The sequence below is a fragment of the Oncorhynchus gorbuscha genome, linkage group LG22, assembly GCF_021184085.1.
Source record: "Oncorhynchus gorbuscha isolate QuinsamMale2020 ecotype Even-year linkage group LG22, OgorEven_v1.0, whole genome shotgun sequence".
Classification (NCBI taxonomy): Eukaryota; Metazoa; Chordata; class Actinopteri; order Salmoniformes; family Salmonidae; genus Oncorhynchus; species Oncorhynchus gorbuscha.
Genome location: NC_060194.1, coordinates 3,825,751 through 3,848,457, shown reverse-complemented (window position 1 = coordinate 3,848,457; position 22,707 = coordinate 3,825,751). Strand labels below are relative to the sequence as shown.

At 42.2% G+C, this 22,707-nt stretch overlaps 1 protein-coding gene across 4 annotated transcripts in view; it reads left to right on the top strand.

Moving 5' to 3' along the window:
• The window catches only part of ankhb (ANKH inorganic pyrophosphate transport regulator b), a 90,756-nt gene that overhangs the window by 23,982 nt on the left and 44,067 nt on the right, over positions 1-22,707 (top strand). For all 4 annotated transcript variants that reach the window (XM_046322517.1, XM_046322519.1, XM_046322520.1 and 1 more), the window contains one exon: positions 11,846-12,062. In XM_046322517.1, the coding sequence (XP_046178473.1) occupies positions 11,846-12,062 (217 nt within the window). The remainder of the gene's footprint in view (positions 1-11,845; positions 12,063-22,707) is intronic.

Here is a 22,707-nt window from a genome sequence, read left to right as displayed (position 1 = left end):
GATGGCGACACTTATTGTTACCATGTATAATGGTAACATTCTCTGATTGTACACACCATGCCAGTGTCCTTTCTCTTAGTGGTCTGTTTCCTCGCCTTTGTTTTGAAAGAGGAGTCTTCTGGCGTGGGAATGGAAGCAGTGTAGACACACAATTCCTTGGAGAGTGGTAACCAGGTGGTCCTGCTTGAAATCACCCTCTTAGACACCGCTACTCATCCGCAGCATAGACTGTTAAAAGGTTCCTGTCACGTTCTGACCATCGTTCTGTTATTTCATCTTTGTTTTAGTATGGTCAGGGTCAGAGTTGGGTGGGCAGTCTGTTTGTTTTTCTATGTTGGTTTTTGAGTTCGGCCTATTATGGTTCTCAATCAGAGGCAGCTGTCAATTGTTGTCCCTGATTGAGAATCATACTTAGGTAACCTGGGTTTCACTTTTGGGTTGTGGGTGTTTGTCTTCCGTGTTAGTGTTTGTACCACATGGGACTGTTTTGTTAATTTCACATTTATTGTTTTGTATTTTGTAGTGTTCAGTTTATGTATTAAAATAAACATTAAGGACACTTACCACGTTGCAAATTGGTCCTCTGATCCTTCTCGCTACTCAGAGGAGGACGAGGTTCGTTACAGTTCCTTTGTCTTCAACCTCGTGCTGCGTTTTGGGTTTACAACTAATCGAACCTTGGCTGCAGCTCGTGGTCACTTAGTCATAATGTTAATTCTGAAATCACATGTTTTATACACTTGGGTCAGAAATGGGCGTTTCCACCTTTTTTTAGGGAATGTTCTCTGGGCGTAACTAGTTACCTGGCAAGGTCTGAATTTAACTCAGATCCAATTTAGACAACTAACTTCACATTTCATCTTTACAAAAACATTCCCTTTGATCTGGACATTTTCCACACAATGTACAGCATGCAAACATCAAGTACATATTGTGAAAACATTTCAAGTTAATGTTTTTGTTAAAATGTTGTCATTTAACTTTTAATAACATAACACAAATGACATTAATTTTCCATCTATTGTTATTACTGCCATTTTGGCTAACGAAACAACATCTTGTTCCAAAGTCCATTTATTGCATGTTACTGTTCAGAGGTAGGTTCTCCATAGGCCCATCATTCATTCCATTCCTCCATACTGAGAGGACAAAGGGATTTTGTCTGCTGCCTTAAGATTTACAATGGGTGTGAGGTGTCATAAAACCCCCCACCTCCATACCTCTCGATCTCTCCCCCACTGGTGGGTGTGAGAGATACCTCTGTAGGATTATGGTCCACGGGAACCTGACCCGGACAGGCCAGTCTTGACAATATGATGTTGTGTGTAGATTTCGGAGGATTTTTTTTTATTGAATCTATTTTAGAATAAGGCTGTAACATAACAAAATGTGGAAAAGGTCAAGGGGTCTGAATACCCTCTTAAGGCACTGTATGTGCTGTGTGCGCAATAGCCTGGGGAATACCAATACTTAGTTTGAAGTTAGACACCTAAGGCCATTCAATACACATTCATAAAGACTATATATTGCATGACATTGCACTTACTATAAAGCCAGACACCTTTGGTCATTTATAACACATCATTAAAGATGATATCTCATGAATCTGTACTTCATTTACAGTCAGACTCATTTGGTAATTTATAACACATAAATGCCTTGTATCATATGAATCTGTATTTAATTTTAAGTTGGACGTATATGGTCATTCATAACACATACATAAAGGCTTAATTTTTAAAAAATATATATTTTTTATTTCACCTTTTATTTAACCAGGTAGGCAAGTTGAGAACAAGTTCCATTTACAATTGCGACCTGGCCAAGATCTCCAACCTCTCCACTCACTGGACCCTTTTGATCACTCGACTAAGGATGCCTCTCCTTAATGTCAATATGTCTTGTCCATTGCTGTTCTGGTTAGTGTTTATTGGCTTATTTCACTGTAGAGCCTCTAGTCCTGCTCACTATACCTTATCCAACCTATTAGTTCCACCACCCACACATGCAATGACATCTCCTGGTTTCAATGATGTTTCTAGAGACAATATCTCTCTCGTCATCACTCAATACCTAGGTTTACCTCCACTGTATTCACATCCTACCATACCTTTGTCTGTACATTATACCTTGATGCTATTTTATCGCCCCCAGAAACCTCCTTTTACTCTCTGTTCCAGACGTTCTAGACGACCAATTCTTATTGCTTTTAGCCGCACCCTTATTCTACTCCTCCTCCTCAGTTCCTCTGGCGATGTAGAGGTGAATCCAGGCCCTGCAGTGCCTAGCTCCACTCCTATTCCCCAGGCGCTCTCTTTTGACGACTTCTGTAACCGTAATAGCCTTGGTTTCATGCATGTTAACATTAGAAGCCTCCTCCCTAAGTTTGTTCTATTCACTGCTTTAGCACACTCTGCCAACCCGGATGTTCTAGCTGTGTCTGAATCCTGGCTTAGGAAGACCACCAAAAATTCTGAAATTTTAATTCCAAACTACAACATTTTCAGACAAGATAGAACTGCCAAAGGGGGCGGTGTTGCAATCTACTGCAAAGATAGCCTGCATAGTTCTGTCCTACTATCCAGGTCTGTACCCAAACAATTTGAACTTCTACTTTTAAAAATCCACCTCTCTAAAAACAAGTCTCTCACTGTTGCCGCCTGCTATAGACCACCCTCTGCCCCCAGCTGTGCTCTGGACACCATATGTGAACTGATTGCCCCCCATCCATCTTCAGAGCTCGTGCTGCTAGGCGACCTAAACTGGAACATGCTTAACACCCCAGCCATCCTACAATCTAAACTTGATGCCCTCAATCTCATACAAATTATCAATGAACCTACCAGGTACCTCCCCAAAGCCTTAAACACGGGCACCCTCATAGATATCATCCTAACCAACTTCCCCTCTAAATACACCTCTTCTGTCTTCAATCAAGATCTCAGCGATCACTGCCTCATTGCCTGCATCCGTAATGGGTCAGCGGTCAAACGACCTCCACTCATCACTGTAAAACGCTCCCTGAAACACTTCAGCGAGCAGGCCTTTCTAATCGACCTGGCCGGGGTATCCTGGAAGGATATTGATCTCATCCAGTCAGTAGAGGATGCCTGGATATTTTTTTTAAATGCCTTCCTAAACATCTTAAATAAACATGCCCCATTCAAGAAATTTAGAACCAGGAACAGATATAGCCCTTGGTTCTCCCCAGACCTGACTGCCCTTAACCAACACAAAAACATCCTATGGCGTTCTGCATTAGCATCGAACAGCCCCCGTGATATGCAGCTGTTCAGGGAAGCTAGAAACCGTTATACACAGGCAGTTAGAAAAGCCAAGGCTAGCTTTTTCAAGCAGAAATTTGCTTCCTGCAACACTAACTCAAAAATGTTCTGGGACACTGTAAAGTCCATGGAGAATAAGAACACCTCCTCCCAGCTGCCCACTGCACTGAAGATAGGAAACACTGTCACCACTGATAAATCCACCATAATTGAGAATTTCAATAAGCATTTTTCTACGGCTGGCCATGCTTTCCACCTGGCTACTCCTACCCCGGTCAACAGCACTGCACCCCCAACAGCAACTCGCCCAAGCCTTCCCCATTTCTCCTTCTCCCAAATCCATTCAGCTGATGTTCTGAAAGAGCTGAAAAATCTGGACCCCTACAAATCAGCCGGGCTAGACAATCTGGACCCTTTCTTTTAAAATGATCTGCCGAAATTGTTGCCACCCCTATTACTAGCCTGTTCAACCTCTCTTTCGTGTCGTCTGAGATTCGCAAAGATTGGAAAGCAGCTGCGGTCATCCCCTCTTCAAAGGGGGGGACTCTCTTGACCCAAACTGCTACAAACCTATATCTATCCTACCATGCCTTTCTAAGGTCTTCGAAAGCCAAGTCAACAAACAGATTACCGACCATTTCGAATCTCACCATACCTTCTCTGCTATGCAATCTGGTTTCAGAGCTGGTCATGGGTGCACCTCAGCCACGCTCAAGGTCCTAAACTATATCTAAACTGCCATCGATAAGAAACATTACTGTGCAGCATTGATCTGGCCAAGGCTTTCCACTCTGTCAATCACCACATCCTCATCGGCAGACTCGACAGCCTTGGTTTCTCAAATGATTGCCTCGCCTGGTTCACCAACTACTTCTCTGATAGAGTTCAGTGTGTCAAATCGGAGGGTCTGCTGTCCGGACCTCTGGCAGTCTCTATGGGGGTGCCACAGGGTTCAATTCAGTTCACATATGGTGTCCAGAGCAATGATGTTAACACAAATGTATTAACACTTAGGGAATTATCACTAACGGCTAATACATATTAACATTAAAGACATGTTTAAAACAATATACATGAAGTTTCAAAAAGTCCAGGAATGACATTACATTGAACATTACACAGGGCTGTGAACAACATAGCTTGTTCCTGAGTTGGCGGCCTAATCGTTCTTGCCTCTGCCTGCCGGAGGTACTGCAAGTTGTTTCCAACCTTAAAGCAACAAAGAAAGTTAGCAGGTCTGTTAGGAAATGCTTTTGTCACACCATCTGGATAAGGGCATTTCTGTTCTGCACCAGAAATACTAAATGGGGAGATGGGAAAACTCCACTCCGTATATTCCACTTTCATATTCAAATCTCATGATGTGACTATGAGACGTCTCTGTATCTAGGGGATTTTTATTTAGTTGAGCCTGCTAGCTAGCTACATTTCGTTAGCTAGCTAGGAATTGCTGTGAAGTCACAATTGAAATAGCTATGTAATCTAAATTAACATTTATGGCCGGATTCACGCGGTCTCTGAACAGTTGATTTTGAGATGTGTCTGTAACATGAACTCTGAAGCATTTATTTGGGCTGCATTTTCTGAGGCTGGTAACTGTAATGAACTCTGGCTCTTCCTTTCCTGTGGCGGTCCTCATGAGAGCCAGTTTCATCATAGAGTTTGAGGCTTTTTGCGACTGAACTTGTTCTGTCATTCATGTCTTAAAGTAATGATGGACGGTTGTTTCTCTTTGCTTTTTTGGGCTGTTCTTTGAGCTGTTCTCAGCTGTTGTTGCCATAATATGGACTTGGTCTTTTACCAAATAGGGCTAATCTTCTGTATACCACCTCTACCATGTCACAACACAACTGATTGGCTCAAACGCATTAAAAAGGAAAGAAGCTCCACAAATTAACTTTTAACTTGAAATATTGTCTGATTAATTAGATTTGATGTTTGATATAGAGGAAGTATATTACCAATCACTTAAACATGTTAAATAACGTTCTCTTACCTAGCTTGATGGTCATTTCTGCTGTTAGAATAAAAAATAACTGGTTCCAAGGGTCAGGGGTCACGCTACATTATGCTTTAAGTGGCAAGACACATTTTGGTGGGGAGGACCCCAGACCCCCCGCCAGTTTCTGCCCCCCCCACCTCTCGCTACGCCCCTGGTTACACAATCATTCATGCATAGTGACACACTATTAATAAACATGTTCTTCTCTCTTTGGGATGTGTGTGGTGTCACGGCAACAGAATGGTGACAGTAGAGAAGCCTTATATCTAAGCTGCACGAATGAATTTCACTCAACTTTATAGAATTTTCCTCGGTAGTTAACACTATCAATGTTTCCCTTTGCTGTGGTAATTGTGATTGAATCAATTCTTATTAGCCACTTTCAATGCAACACACACAGAAAAATAACTATACAAGACTTAGTATGCAAAACTAACTATGCAAGACATTTTGTTGTAGGCTGAACGCATCAAGAGTGGGATTATATTGCATTGACAGGCATAACTCAGGCCCATACTCGACACAGACCGGTGCCCCATAACCAATCAGCTGCTGTGTTGTATTTTGAGACCGGATTGAATAAGCTATGTAGCCAATAGGCAGAGAGTAGCATAATTTGTCTGATTCTCTGTAATAATGGTATGGGGATAATAATGCATTTTATTTTGTAAAGTGGCTTCTTGCATCAAACAACACAACAACATTTTCAGTCACCACGTCTGAAGTACAAGTGGTGAAAAGATTAAGGTCAAGCCCTGCATGTTTTTTTTTTTTCAAAACTGTCATGGAATGTAGGGCTCCCGAGTGGTGCAGCGGGCTAAGGCACTGCATCTCAGTGCTAGGCGTCACTACAGATCCTGCTTCTTCTTCTTTGGACTTCATATGGCGGTTGGCAACACACTTTAAGGTGCATTATTACCACCACCACCAGCTGGATGGGAGTGTGAACCACAGTTCTTCTTTCAATCACCCACATGGGTATATGCTCCTAAAAACCAATGAGGAGATTGGAGAGGCGGGACTTTAGTGCCTGGCTATGCAGACACTCGTTAACCTCTCTGGGATATGTGGGACGGTAGCGTCCCACCTCGCCAACAGCTTGTGAAAGTGCAGGGCACCAAATTCAAAACAACAAAATCTCACTATTGAAATTCCTCAAGCATACAAGTGTTTTACACCATTTTAAAGATGGAATTCTCGTTAATCCAGCCAGTGTCTGATTTCAAAAGGCTTTACAGCGAAAGCACCACAAACGATTGTTAGGTCACCACCAAGTCACAGAAAAACACAGCCATTTTTACAGCCAAAGAGAGGAGTCACAAAAATCAGAAATAGAGAGAATTAATCAACCTTTGATCTTCATCAGATGACACTCATAGGACTTAATGTTACACAATACATGTATGTTTTGTTCGCTAAAGTGCATATTCATATAAAAAAATCAAATTTTACATTTGCGCATTACGTTCAGTAGTTCTAAAACATGCTTGTGCAGAGAGCCACATCAATTTACAGAAACTCATCATACATGTGTTACACATGGAATTAGAGATATACTTCTCCTTAGTGCAACCGCTGTGTCAGATTTTTAAAAAATGTTACGGAAAAAGCAAACCATGCAATAGTCTGAGTACAGCGTTCAGACAACAAAGCAGCCAAAAAGATATCGCCTTATTGGGTAGTCAACATTAGTCATAAATAGCATTATAAATATTCTCTTAACTTTGATGGTCTTCATCAGAATGCACTCCCAGGAATAGCAGTTCCACAATGAATGTTTGATTTGTTCGATAAAGTTCATCATCAAAAGCTTATTTTGTTAGGGCGTTTGGTAAACAAATCGAAACGCTTGTTCAGTTCCAGCCGAACGTCGGACGAAAAGTTATATTACAGGTCATAGAAACTTGTCAAACTAAGTATAGAATCAATCTTTAGGATGTTTTTATCATAAATATTCAATGTTCCAACCGGAGAATTCCATTGTCTGTAGAAAAGCAATGTAACGAGAGCTAACTCATGACCGCGCCTCACGGGCCTGTGGCACTCTGCCAGACAGACACCTGGCTCCATCCCCACTCATTCTCTCCCCCTTCATAGTAGAGCCTGAAACAAAGTTTTAAAGACTGACATCTAGTGGAAGCCTTAGGAAGTGCAATATGACCCCATTTACACTGTATATTAGAATGGCAAAGAGTTGCAAAACTACAAACCTCAGATTTCCCACTTCCTGGTTGGATTTGTCTCAGGTTTTCACCTGCCAGTTCTGGTATACTCAGACATCATTCAAACAGTTTTAGAAACTGCAGAGTGTTTTCTATCCAATACTACTCATACTATGCATATATTAGCATCTGGGACAGAGTAGCAGGCAGTCCAAGCTACTCAATACTGGCCCTATGTCACCAAGAAGTTAACGCATGTGAGCAGTTTGGATGAAATGATTGAATAACATGTACGTGTACATTTATTTTCCAACGCTCGCTCACGTAAAGCGAGTGGTGTGGTCAGCAAGTCAGTGTTCACAGTAAACATGCGGCGGAAGTTGCACAGAATATACAAAGTTCAAGTTTGCTCTCAGCAGGCCTGAAATTAGCTCAGAGCCAAATGTTTTATTGAGAGAACATTGTTTATATCCCTTTCATACTTAGACTTTTTCCCGCCAACTTTAGCTGAAAGGTGTTGCCGGTATCAAAGCCAAAACTTGTATTTCCGCCTAACGACCTATTAATAGTTTTGGTAAAGTTCTGCCTAGATGATCATTTCAGCACCACCATTTGATGTCAGTTTTTTTTCTCTTCGCTGAATCTCCATTTGGATATTGGTTAGGCTACAATTGGGCTGGGGAAAAGTTGAGGTGAGTGCTGCTCATGATCATCTTGTCTAGTTGGCTCATTTATTAGAATTTTTTTCCTGCATGTTATGTAGTTTAACAAGTGGAGGGTAGGAGAGAGATGAAACGTGGATCAAGAAAACATGGGCTATGTTTCAAAATATCACTGTTTTATACGACAGCGGTGACAAGTTGTGTGGGAGAAATATTATTAGTATTTTATTCTACTATTGTAACGGGTATGCTGGGAGTCAGGAAGCAAGTACAGGGAGTGAATTTAATGAATAAACAAACATGGAACGAAACAAGAAATACGAGTAGCGTACAGACATGAAACATATAAACAAACAATAACACCTCAGGAAAGAACCAAAGGGAATGACAGATATAGGGGAGGTAATCAGGAAGGTGATGGGAGTTCAGGTGAGTCTCATGAGGCGCAGGTGCACATAACGATGGTGGCAGGCGTATTGATGAGACAACCGGCGACGTCGAGCGCCCGAGAGTGGGAGAGGGAGTAAACGTGACAGCACCCCCTCCATGACGCCAGGCTCCAGCCACCGGACGACGGTCCAGAGGACCAGGAGCGGGCGGGTCGCTTTTGCTGAGGCGTGGGAACCTGTAGAGCCACCTGATGTGTGAGAACCTGTAGAACCAGCTGAAGCATGGTAGCCTGACGAGCCAGCTGGGACGACGTCGACCAGAGGGACAATCCCGAGGACCAGGAGTGGGCCTTTCGCTTCTGCTGAGGCGTGGGAACCTGACGAGCCGGCTGAGGCACGGGAGCCCGACGAGGCACGGGAGCCGGCCGAGGAACGGGAGCTGGCTGAGCCATCGCCGGTTGCTTCAGCAGCGGCACTTGGAAGAGATCCCTGTTGCTTCCCCTTGGTGAGGCGTTATTCTGTAACGTGTATGCTGGGAGTCGGGAAGCAAGTACAGAGAGTGACTCATTTAATAAATAGATGAACATGGGACAAAACAAGAAACTCAAAGCGTACAGACATGAAACAGGAACAGTCAATAACGCCTGGGGAAAGAACCAAGGGGAGTGACAGATAAAAGGGAGGTGATGGAGTCCAGGTGAGTGTCACGAGGCACAGGTGAGCGTAACGATGGTGGCAGGTGTGTGTAATGATGAGACACCTGGCGACGTCGAGTGCCAGAGAGCGGGAGGGGGAGTAAACATGACAATTATATTATATTCTTACTATAACACGTACTGTATGTGTGTTGACTGTGATCTAGTAGGTTTGCCTTGTCTGTTTAATGAACAAAATAAGGAACTGTTGTTTTATTCATTTGGACATAATTCAACTCAAAACATGTCATTCTGTTGTTTTGAAAATACATTTTATTCGACGTATGTTTCTGAGGTCCTGCCTGAACAAATTAATCATGGACTTCTTTTTGATGGCGTATATTCAATGGATTTATTCAAATAGACGCCCACCCACATCTACACACCACTATTACCACTCCTCACCGGGAGGTATAACATGCATATGCAGGCAAGAATGTGATAAATGGGCCTGTTTGTTAGTGGGTAATATAGACCTAGCCCCATTTGTTTTGTGGTGTGTAGTCTCTCATTTCAACATTTTACATTTTGGACTGAATTGAGCTGAAATGAACCCCCTCTAACCCTGCAGAGGTAGACTTTATGGGAAATGTTCATGTGCTTATTAAACTCAAAAACATTGATTGGTTCTGATCTTAGTGTCACAACTCAGTCTCTACATCTGTAACCTGATGATACTGATGTACAAGTAAAGAGTGAGTGACAGGGTGGTTTTGACTTGAGCTGAAAACATAGAAATGTTTGGGCCAGAATCAGTAGAATGCTAATATTTGTCAGCAAGAGTTTAAGAAAAGCATGGGAAATAAACATACTACTATATACTTGTACATCTGAGGGTTCAAATCAAATGGTCCAATTATATTTAAAAGATAAAAGCTACAATATACTGTATTTGCAAAGAATCCCTTTAATCCATTTCAAACATTTTAGCCTCACCTCTACTACTTCTTCGTAGCTCTGAGTTAGTCATGGTGGGGATTTCAATACCTTGGTAACTGAAGCCTGTGGAATCCCTACTAATTCTGGTTTTGATATTAGGGTCTTTAGTTCTGGGCTGTGAGCCATGAAAGACGTTTATTGTTCACTCAGAGACGGGTAGATGACGGAGCTTCTAATCCTGCAACAAAAACAAAACTGGCATTGTCTGAACTAGATTGCTTCCCCTGAAAAAGCCATCAATAGTGTGATGCATAACAACACTTGATAGTACCTGATATCTTTCAGCAAACAGACCGACTGCAATATACTATACCTGTAATCTTAGCCTATATGAGCTTTGAAAACTGATAGTTTGCCACTGTAACATACTGTATGTGAGGGAATTCTGATGAATTTCTGCTTCACCTTATGCAATACAGTTAAAGAATGGGTCATAATGCGGTCTAATACTACAAGCTTGTAGTAGTTGATCTGCTGCAATTATAAGCATGTTAAAGGGTAAGTGGCATAAACATAACCATATGCAACATATTGTCACGTTGGTATGAATGAGTCGTGAGACAGGCGCAGGAAATGCGTAATAGTTTTTTTTTTTATATACCTAAATTACAGCGTTTCGTGTAAAGGCATGGGGACAAAGATAAAACAAACACTATACAATGCACAGGGTAGAAACCCAAACAAAAGAGCGAGGAGTACCTCGAATAAATAACACCGGCGCACAATGATAAACACACGGGACGAGACCCGTAATCATCTGCGCAATCCACAATGGCACAAAAGCCAAAACACAGCACAGGTACTCACAGGAACCAACGGACATTGTACCAAGGGCACACTAATACAATTACTAATCACTGGGAATAGGGGGCAGGTGTGCGTAATGAAAGTTCCGGAGGGATCCGTGACACATGGATTTGCACAAGTATTACGAGTAAATGAGTGAAGAGGTGTGGAGTCAGGCTCAGAGAGCAAAAGATGTGGGAAAACAACACTCTTTAATGTCCTGGAAACATAACATGAACAAAAGTGGAAACACAAATGAACAGAAATATAAACTGACAGCGTGAAACCCAAATGCCAACAAAAATAGACTCAAACAAGAAAACAGGAGAACAAGCCCGCACGAAACAGAAGCGGGCTTAAACAGACTATATATAACCCTATCCTAACAACCAAACAAGAAACAGGTGATACCAATTAGACGGAACTAAACGAACACAGAACAACGGATCGGCGATAGCTAGTAGACCGGCGACGACAACCGCCGAGCGCCACCCGAACAAGAAGGGGAGTCACCTTCGGTAATATTCATGACAACAAGTATACGTATCAAAAGTCCCAATGTAAAGTTACACCTCAATTTACGTAAGACTAATCAGAAAAAGAAATTGCAGGGTGTGATGCAATATGAAGAACTCAGCAAGCCAGCCTATTCTCTATAATGTAAACTCCAACAGAAATAACTTTAAATTAAACCCAATTGTTTGCACTCATGACTACTAGTTTCAATTACATTTTCAGCCAACTTCTCAGCCAACTTACAAGCAAATTATTGTTACAAATCAGCTTGCAATGTTCCTTGCCTGAGCTAACTGGCCTGCTAACGTATGCCCTACTAGCCTGCTAACGTTAGCACAAATAATGAATAAAACATTTTTTATACTATATTTTCTCTCAACTCCTCTTCTCTCTATCGTCCTCTCTCACAGGCTCTGAACAGGGGTATTGCAGCGGTCAAAGAGGATGCGGTTGAGATGCTGGCAAGCTACGGTTTGGCCTACTCCCTAATGAAGTTCTTCACAGGGCCTATGAGTGACTTCAAGAACGTGGGCCTGGTGTTTGTCAACAGCAAACGCGACCGCTCCAAAGCCGTGCTGTGCATGGTCACCGCCGGGATGATAGCGCTCATCTTTCACGTTCTGATCGGTGAGCTGATTTATCACAAGTTATAATAAGGCAGGACAGTTGGTCTAAGTTCATGAGGTGTATAATTATTTTTACTAAATCTATATATTTTATTAGTGAAATTACCAATGAGCTGCAGGGAATCTTTCATTTTTCCATGCTTATCTCTGCTTTCCTCTGTCTTTTACTGTATTTATTTAGACAAAGTATCACAAGTCTGGATAAAATATAACCAAATATGGTATTCTGCATCTCTATTCATATTTAGCAAGCTATACAAATGTTCTTAACACTAGAACCACTGGGCCTCAAGAGATCCCCCTTCAAGATAATGAGCAGTCATTCTGTCTACAACATTCTAACAGTGTAATTAATACATTTCATATATGCTATCACAAAAATAATCATTTGTTTGTGTTTATGAAGGTAAGATTAGAATACGATTATTATAATTTTTTAATAGCATTTTCTTTAGTTTGTTACTGTAGGACATTTGTAAAAACTAAAAACCACTTAAAACACCAACGTTCTAGTGTTCAATCAATGTTAACCTTGGAGTGCCTTTTTTTACAACTATGAAACAAAGCTTGTTTCGGAATACAGTAACAGCTTATTTTTTATAACAACAACATTTAAAAAATACCTCAACCACCAAGAAGCACAGTCAGCAAGAACCACGGTGATGAAAATATCAGTAGCCTTAACGTCACCATAAGTACAAATTGTGCAAAGTGTGCTGATAGCATCGTAGCATTGTCACCGGCTTGTTCGATCCAACCATGCTGTCCCTTCCTTGCTCCTGTCTCACACAGCAAAATCAATGGTGTACAACTGATATGTCTTAAAGATTTAACTCTGTTACAGTGTTCTCCATTCAATTCTTAAAATGTTCAAGATTGTGGTGTTAGCATAGCTCTGTTGTAGAGTAATTACGCCACACCTACAGTGTAAAACTTGATTTAGAGTCAACTGGACTCACTTTGTTTAGTACTAACACTGTTACACTCTGTTTTTCTGTAGTGTTACAGTAAATAATGTTTTGGATTTGTTTTAACACTGTATGGTGTAAAGCCTAATTTTCCCACAGTGCTTTTCTTTTCCAGTGAATTGTAGAGTTACCACCCGTGACTATATTTGTTAGTGACAAAGACAATTTGATTTAATTATTTCCATTTAAAGGCATGTGGCTTTCACCAAGTGAGTGCCTAGGTGAAAGCTAACATTTAAATTAAACTATGATAATACATACACTATATGACTGCTCGTCGAACATCTCATTCCTAAGTCATGGGCATTAATATGGGGGTGGTTCCCCCTTTGCTGCTATAACCGCCTCTCCACTCTTCTGGGAAGGCTTTCCACTAGATGTTGGAACATTGCTGCTATAACAGCCTCCACTCTTCTGGGAAGGCTTTCCACTAGATGTTGGAACATTGCTGCTATAACCGCCTCTCCACTCTTCTGGGAAGGCTTTCCACTAGATGTTGGAACATTGCTGCTATAACAGCCTCCACTCTTCTGGGAAGGCTTTCCACTAGATGTTGGAACATTGCTGCTACAACAGCCTCCACTCTTCTGGGAAGGCTTTCCACTAGATGTTGGAACATTGCTGTGGGGACATACTTCCATTCAGCCACAAGAGCATTAGTGAGGTCGGGCACTGATGTTGAGCGATTAGGCCGGGCTTGCAGTCGGCCTTCCTATTCATCCCAGGTGTTCGATGGGGTTGAGGTCAAGGCTTTGTGCAGGCCAGCCAAGTTCTTCCACACCGATCTCGACAAACCAACCACCTTGCACCAAACTTTACAGTTGACACTATGCATTGGGGCAGGTAGCGTTCTCCTGGCATCTGCCAAACCCAGATTCGTCCGTCAGACTGCCAGAAGGTGAAGCGATATTTATCACTCCAGAGAACGTGTTTCCACTGCTCCAGAGTCCAATGGTGGCAATGGTACACCACTACAGCCAACGCTTGGCATTGCGCATGGTGGTCTTTGGCTTGTGTGCGTGCGGCTGCTCAGCCATGGAAACCCATTTCATGAGCTCCCGACGAACAGTTCTTGTGCTGTAGTTGGAACTCGGTAGTGAGTGTTGCAACCGAGGACAGACAATTTTTACGCACTTCAGCACTCGAAGGTCCCGTTCTGTGAGCTTGTGTGGCCTACCTCTTCGCGGCTGAGCCGTTGTTACTCCTAGACATTTCCACTTCGTACTTACAGTTGACCGGGGCAGCTCTAACAGGGCAGAAATTTGACAAACTGACTTGTTGGAAAGGTGGCATCATATGACGGTGCCACATTGAAAGTCATTGAGCTCCTCAGTAAAGCCATGTTTGTCTATGGAGATTGCATGGCTATGTGCTCGATTTTTATACACCTGTCAGCAACAAGTGTTGCTGAAATAGCCAAATACACTCATTTGAGTTTGGTATATATAGTGTATATCTTAAGGCCTTACTTTGATGGCATAGTTTCACCCTAATACAGTGGTGTTAGGAAACTCCTGGTTTACAGGCCACATCAGGCCAGCAAGTCACATTATGCTGGCTTGGAAAGTGATGTGTAAGTGAGGATATCCAACAGTTGGATTCTTTATACACCCGCAGCCTGCATTCAGAATGACTGTCAGGGTCAGGAAAGTTTATACGAAGGCTACCTGATTCATTTCCTCCCCACCATCGGAGTCGTAAATTACGCACGCTCTCACCGTGTACGCCAAGTAGGCCAGAGTAGACTGATAGGAGAAGGTATATTTTTTTAAATGGCATGCCCTCCTTAAACTGGTTAACTACAGTTTTTTGTTTGTGATATTAAGATTCTAACAACGATGTTGTGCTATATAGACTTATTTAAGAAAAGTCAAGGACTGAGGGGGGTATGACTTAAAAAATGGCAGAGTAATAAAATTAATACACTCATGAGCAGTCCAAATGACTGCTTTAGCAATTCTAGTGTTAAACTACTTTTCTCTCTGCATTACCAATGTTGACATAAGTTCACACTGAAAGAAACACTGTTGCAAATGCTCCAGACAGTACTAATCAAGCTTCTTTCTAGAGTCTCCATTATGTGAAAGAATGTTTCCCCAATGATAAGACTGAACACATTTTAATCGGAATGAGACTAGATGTGTCATAGGTTGTACTTTTCCTCCACAAAGACAAACTCTGGTTATAAACACTCCACAAAGGAACAGTGTGCGCAGAGCATGATATGAATGTACACCATGTTTACATTGAGATTCTTTCCATGTGACAATATAACCCCACCTCTTTAAGGAATACCTAGGATAAGTATCCCCCCCCCCCCCCCCTTTAAGATTTAGATGCACTATTGTAAAGTGACTGTTCCACTGGATGTCATAAGGTGAATGCACCAATTTGTAAGTCGCTCTGGATAAGAGCGTCTGCTAAATGACTTAAATGTAAATATTATTTGTTTCTTCTCATGGAAAGGGGACATGTAACTAAATGCCATTTGCAATCACAAAATGAAAATATTAACAGAAAAAGGTGCCTCTAATTCTAATGTAATTTTAACATTGAGCTCAGCATTAAACACCGATGTTTAAAATACCATGCTGTAAGTCCTTCAAACTCAACTCTGGACCTCGACCTGTTTTTAATTTTCCCCCCTCTAATCCGGGACTGATTTGGACCTGGGACACCAAATGGGTGTAATTAATTATCAGGTAGAACAGAACCAGTAGGCTCTGGACCTCATAGATTAAGACTTGAATACCCCTGCTGTAGGTGGTTCCACACGCATATTTTTTTTAAAAAGTGGGTTGGAACTTCCTGATTTGGCCTAATTTTTTAGCTTGTTAATTATGAAATGCAGCAGCCATGACTGAAGCCAAATGATAGTTTGGAGATGGTAGTCATGGAGATGTGGTAGTCATGGAGATGGTGATTTGAGGTGGGTGTTTCTTGGGTGTCTTTGCCATTCAATCACAACAAACAAGGGTACTGAGTAGTGACAGCGAGATAGGCTTAGCTATGGAGAGAAGTTTTGACGTGGAGGACTTCTCCCCTAGAGCCCTGCACAGGCATTCATTTTAAAAGGGACATTTCAGAATTGGTTGATGTCATTGGAAACATATATTTTTTACTACAAAACATTTTCACATTGTGACCGACCCCCTCGTTTCGGTCTTATGTCGAAATATTTGAAATAATGTTTTTTACATTGGATAAAATTATAGACTCAGAGCTACAAAATGGTATATCATACACTGCAGTTGAGGAACAATGGGAAAGTAATTCTGATTAGAAAGTTGATAAACTTGTAACCCCATATCAGAGAAAATGTTCATTGAATATTTTGGTACACATACTGGAGAGCTCTTCTTTGTCTACACCTATTCAGCATCATTCACACCCTCTTAATCCTTTGCCCCACCCATCTCTAAGGATTTTCATGTGAGGCTATGTACTAAACAGAGTGAGTAGGATAGTGTATGTAGTAAACAACCAAAGATTTCAAGAGTAAACGTGGTTTAAGTAGTAGCCTACAATAGTCCTTGGCCTACTTTCCAAGATGGCGCAGCAGCAAGACGTGTTTGTTTTCAACCCATGTAAAAATGGAGTATTTTTGTATACATTTTTTTTTCTCCATATTTTTTCGAACCTTATAATTGGAACTTCCATCAAAGGCGAGCCATCAGAAGCTAGCCAGCTAATTAGCTACTAGCTATTTGTTATTGTTAGCCACTGCTAGCAGTCTTTACCTTTAGCTCGGACACCAGCCGCTTTAGCCCAGAAAATACCTGCCAGTCTGCACAGTGCGATATCAGCCCTGAGCATATCGGACTGCTTTTTTCCCACTCCATCATCGGATTCCTGCCGCAAGCTCTGGACCATTACACCGGATCTTCGAAGCTAGCTAGCTGCTACCGAGTAACTACTGTGGCTAATGCCCTTGTCCAAAAGCATGCACCAGTTAGCCTCGAGCTAGGCCCATCTCCCGACTAGCAAACTAAGTACACCAACTACAATACCTCTCTTTCCAATTGGCCTGGACAATTTGTCGACACAGAGCCCCGCCGATCCATCATGATTGGTCTGCTGACACAATTCGGCCGATGTGCTCTCAACCGGCCTCTGCGTTGTGGATGTTGTTGATGATCCATCTGCTATCCCGGGCCCGCTAGCTTCCTGAACGCAGTGTCTCCCGCTCGCCTAGCGTAGTAATCGACTACTGAACGGTTCCCTGTTTCATCTATTGCTGCTCATTGGACCCTATGATCACTCGGCTACACAGCTGATGCCTGCTGGACTGTTCATTAACATGGTACTTCATTTTGTTTATCAGGCCCTGTGTGTAGCTAACTGACCCTCTCTGCCCATTCATCACCCATTGTTATTCTCCTAGCTGTTTACGCGTTGTTGTATTAGCTCTCCCAATCAACACCTGTGATTGCTTTATGCCTTTCTCTAATGCCAATATGCCTTGTATACTGTTGTGTAGGGCAGCTTTCATTGTTTTATTTTACTGTGGAGCCCCTAGTCCTGCTCAACATGCCTCAGATGGCCCCCTTATCCCCACCCCCCACACATGCGGAGACCACACCCAGCTTAACTGGTGCCTCCAGAGATGCAACCTCTCTCATCGTCACGCCATGCCTTGGTTTACCCCCACTGTACTTGCACCCTACCATACCATTGTCTGTACACTATGCCCTGAATCTATCTTACCACGCCCAGAAATCTGCTCCTTTTATTCTCCGTTCCCAAAGCACAAGATGACCAGTTCTTATACCCTTTAGCCGTACCCTTATCCTACTCCTCCTCTGTTCCTCAGATGATGTAGAGGTTAACCCAGGCCCTGTGTGTCCCCAGACACTCTCATTTGTTGACTTCTGCAACCGTAAAAACCTTGGTTTCATGCAAGTTAACAGTAGCAGCCTCCTCCCTAAGTTTGTTTTATTCACCGCTTTAGCACACTTTGCCAACCCTGCTGTCCCAGCTGTGTCTGAATCCTGGTTTAGGAAGACCACCAAACATTCTGAAATTTCCATCCCCAATTACAACATTTTCCATCAAAACAGAACTGCTAAAGGGGGCAGAATTGCAATCTACTGTAAAGATTAGCCTGCAGAGGTCTGTCATACTATCCAGTTCTATGCCCAAACAGTTCGAGCCTCTACTTTTAAAAATCCATCTCTCCAGAAATAAGTCCCTCACTGTTGCCGCTTGTTTTAGACCCCCCTCAGTTCCCAGCTGTGCCCTGGATACCATATGTGAATTGATTGCCCCTCATCTATCGTCAGAGTTCGGACTGCTAGGTGACCTAAATCGGGATATGTTTAACACTCCCAGCCATCCTACAATCTAAGCTAGATGCCCTCAATCTCACACAAATTATCAAGGAACCTACCATGTACAACCCCGAATCTGTAAACATGGGCACCCTCATAGATATCACCCTGACCAACTTGCCCTCTAAATACACCTTCTGTTTTCAACCAGGATCTCAGCGATCACTGCCTCATTGCCTGTGTCCGTTATGGGTCCGCGGTAAAACGACCACCCCTCATCACTATCAAACGCTCCCTAAAACACTTCTGTGAGCAGGCCTTTCTAATCGAACTGGCCCGGGTATCCTGGAAGGTTATTGACCTCATTCCGTCAGTAGAGGATGCATGGTTGTTCTTTAAAAATGCCTTCCTCTCCATCTTAAATAAGCATGCCCCTTTCAAAAAATGTTGAACTAAGAACAGATATAGCCCTTAGTTCACTCCAGACTTGACTGCCCTTGACCAGCACAAAAACACCCTGTGGTGTACTGCACTGGCTTCGAATAGTCCCCACGATATGAAACTTTTCAGTGAAGTCAGGAACCAATACACACAGTCAGTTAGGAAAGCAAAGACTATCTTTTTCAAACAGAAATTTGCATCCTGCAGCTCTAACTCCAAAGGTTTTGGGACACTGTAAAGTCCATGGAGAAAAAGAGCACCTCCTCCCAGCTGCCCACTGCACTGAGGCTAGGAAACACTCACCACTGATGAATCCACGAGAATTTCAAAAGGCATTTCTCTACGGCTGGCCATGCTTTTCACCGGACTACCAGAACCCCGGCCAACAGCTACGCAGCCCCTGCAGCAACTGGTCCAGTGTTTCTACTTGCACATCCTCATATATATCACTCCAGTGTAAATTGCTAAATTGTAATCACTTCACCACTATTGGCCTATTTATTGCCTTACCTCCTTACTTCATTTGCACACACTGTATACAGATGTTTCTATTGTGTTATTGACTGTACGTTTGTTTATCCCATGTGAAGTCTGTTGTTTTTGTCATACTGCTTTGCTTTATCCTGGCCAGGTCGTAGTTGTAAATGAGAACTTGTTCTCAACTGGCCTACCTGGTTAAATAAAGGTGGAATAAAAATCAAATAAAAATCCTAATATTACTTTGAAATTGTCCAGATAAAAATATTGTATAAATATTTAAGAATTATTAGATGATGCTTATCCAGAGACACTTGTCTAAATGTATGGTATCATGTGAAATAAATGCTATAACCACCCGTCAGCCACCTCTAGCTAAGTGGATGGGTCACTATTGTCTAGACATATACACGTTCATGAAACACAAAAGATGTCCGTAATAAACCCCAGACACAACTAGCGAACTTGATGGGTCATGTAATCATTCTATTGCAATGTGGAGTCTTTTGTTTAGACATGTAGCTAGCTAAACAATTAACCATAATCCCAACCCTTAGCTACAGTACAAACGGATTGTCATAGCTAGCCACCATGCAAGAAATGCTGGAGTATGAATCTGCAGGTAGCTAAAGCTAACCAACTAGGTTCAATGTTAGCTAGCTAACATTAGGCTATTATTAGCAATGCAAATGGATTTCTGCGATACAAAATAATATTACTACACAGCATTAGTTAGCGAGCCAGCAAGCTAACGTTCGCTAGCTAGCTAACAGTACACTGACTTGCAATGAAAACGACTGACAAAATGAGAAACTTGTAATATCTGAAAATGTAGCTCTACGCTATAAATGGATTAACGCTTCATGGCAGTGTCTTGTCCATTTGTTCGTAGCTAACGTAAACTCACCCCATTCCGTACAAATGTGCGTAACCGCGATATTCAAATGAGGCTACAAAGTAAACTAATGGGACTGTAGCGACTGTGTTGACTTCAAAATTGGGGTCTGAACTAGGTTTCTATTCAAGAGTTGATCGACATGGTATTGGCTCTATAGTATTGGAGAAAAGTTTTAAACTGACCCTCCATTACATCTTGACGTGTCATGTCGTAATGTACAGCAGGCATAAAGCAACTATTTCTGTCTTACAATCTCTCTCCACCAGGTGTAGCACTTCTCTCGTCGTTTAAAAACAAGAAATGGGCAGTGATGGGGGTAAGGGGGTATACCTAGTCATTTTTTTTCATCATCATTGCATGCGATCATCTTTCTCAAAGCCGCTGTTTACTTCTAAGATCACTTTAGCAGCGCCTAAAAACCTGATTCAAATTCGAAACAAGCCTTCAAATAGGTTTGTTAAACTCTTTTTAGTGTTTTATTTAGATTTTAGAGGCGATAAGTTGGACAGATCGAGTGATTTATTTTTTTCCCCAACCAAACTTTCTCTCCTTAGTTTTGCTTCCCCACCCGCCATTTAAAAAAAAGACCCCACGGGGCTCATTGCCTGCTTGAATTATGCAGATGTAACGGATGTGAAACGGCTAGCTTAGTTAGCGGTGCGTGCTAAATAGTGTTTCAAACGGTGACGTCACTTGCTCTGAGACCTTGAAGTAGTGGTTCCCGTTGCTCTGCAAGGGCCGCGGCTTTTGTGGAGCGATGGCTAACGATGCTTCGTGGGTGTCAGTTGTTGATGTGTGCAGAGGGTCCCTGGTTCGCGCCCGGGTATGGGCGAGGGGACGGTCTAAAGTTATACTGTTACACAGAAACGGGCAGTGTTTAGGTCATGTAATTGATTCTGTTGAAAAGGGGAGAAATTGTGCTTTACAATGGTATTGACATTACAGTTGATCTTGAAATATTATGTTTTTGGGGCGCAAAAATAAGGGCAATTGTACGGACCTGACTAGTCTCCCAGTCACTGCCGCTGAAAAACATCCCCACAGCATGATGCTGCCACCACCACCATAGGGATGGTGCCAGGTTTCCTCCAGATGTGACGCTTGGTATTCAGGCCAAAGAGTTCAATCTTGGTTTCATCAGAACAGATAATCTTGTTTCTCCTTATCGGAGAGTCTTTAGGTGACTTTTGGCAAACTCTAAGTGCAGTCATGTGCCATTTACGGAGGAGTGGCTTCCGTTTGGCCACTCACTCGTCTGGCCAGATTGGTAGAGTGTTGCAGAGATCGTTGTCCTTCTGGAAGGTTCTCCCATCTCCACAGAGGAACTCTAGAGCTCTGTCATTGTGACCATCTGGTTCTTGGTCACCTCCCTGACCAAGGCCCTTCTTTATTTATTTATCTTACCTTAATTGATTTGCTAAATAAGTTAAGAAGAAATTCTTATTTACAATGATGGCCTAAGAACAGTGGGTTTACTGCCTTGTTCAGGTGCAGAATGATAGATTTTTACCTTGTCAGCCCGGGATTCGATCTTGCAACCTTTCGGTTACTGGCCCAACGCTCTAACCACTAGGCTACCTGCCGCCCCTTCTCCCCCAATTGCTCAGTTTGGCCAGGCGGCCAGCTCTGGGAAGAGTCTTGGTGGTTGTAAACGCCTTCCATTTAAGAATGATGGAGGCCATTGTGTTCTTGGGGACCTTCAATGCAGCAGATATTTTTTGGTACCCTTCCCTATATTTGTGTCTCAACAGAATCCTGTCTCAGAGCTCTACAGACAATTCCTTCGACCTCATGGCTTGATTTTTTGCTCTAACATGCACTGTCAACTGTGGGACTTTATATCGACAAGTGTGTGCCTTTCCAAATCATGTCCAATCATTTGAATTTACCAAATTTGGTGGACTCCAATCAAATTATAGAAACATCTCAAAGATGATCAATGGGAACAGGATGCACCTGAGCTCAACTTAGACTCTCATAGCAAAGGGTCTGAATATTTCTTTTTTTTTAAAATAAATTATCAAAATAATTTAACAACCTGTTTTCGCCTTGTCATTAGGGAGTATTGTGTGTAGACTGTTTGTCCATTTTAGAATAAGGCTGTAACAAAATGTGAAAAGTCCAGGGTTCTGAATACTTTAGTAAAGGCACTTTATGTCCGAACTCAAATCAAATAGGCTTCCCAAAAACATGATTTCTGTGGTACTATATTTATTTTGATTGGCGATTTTCTGTATTTGTATGTGAAAACTACTTCTAAGATATATACCCACTTGGCACAGATGTCAATTTAATGTTTATTCCCAGTTTGTTCGATGTAATTTAATTGAAATTGCATGGAAACAACATTGATTCAACCAGTGTGTCCAGGGGGTACTTTCAGTTTTTCCAAACCCACTTTGCGCTTAAGAGGAGGATTGCGCTGCTGGTGCTGGCACATGCGCAAATCAAATATACCAGTGTCAACCCAATTAGGACCATAGAGGTTAGCTAGAATAACCTGTGTGCTAAACAATTTCCCCATTTAATATATCTTCCATTAGTATCTGAAATTACTATGGGGGTGCCTTTTCTCATGGCTGCCTCTCGGGA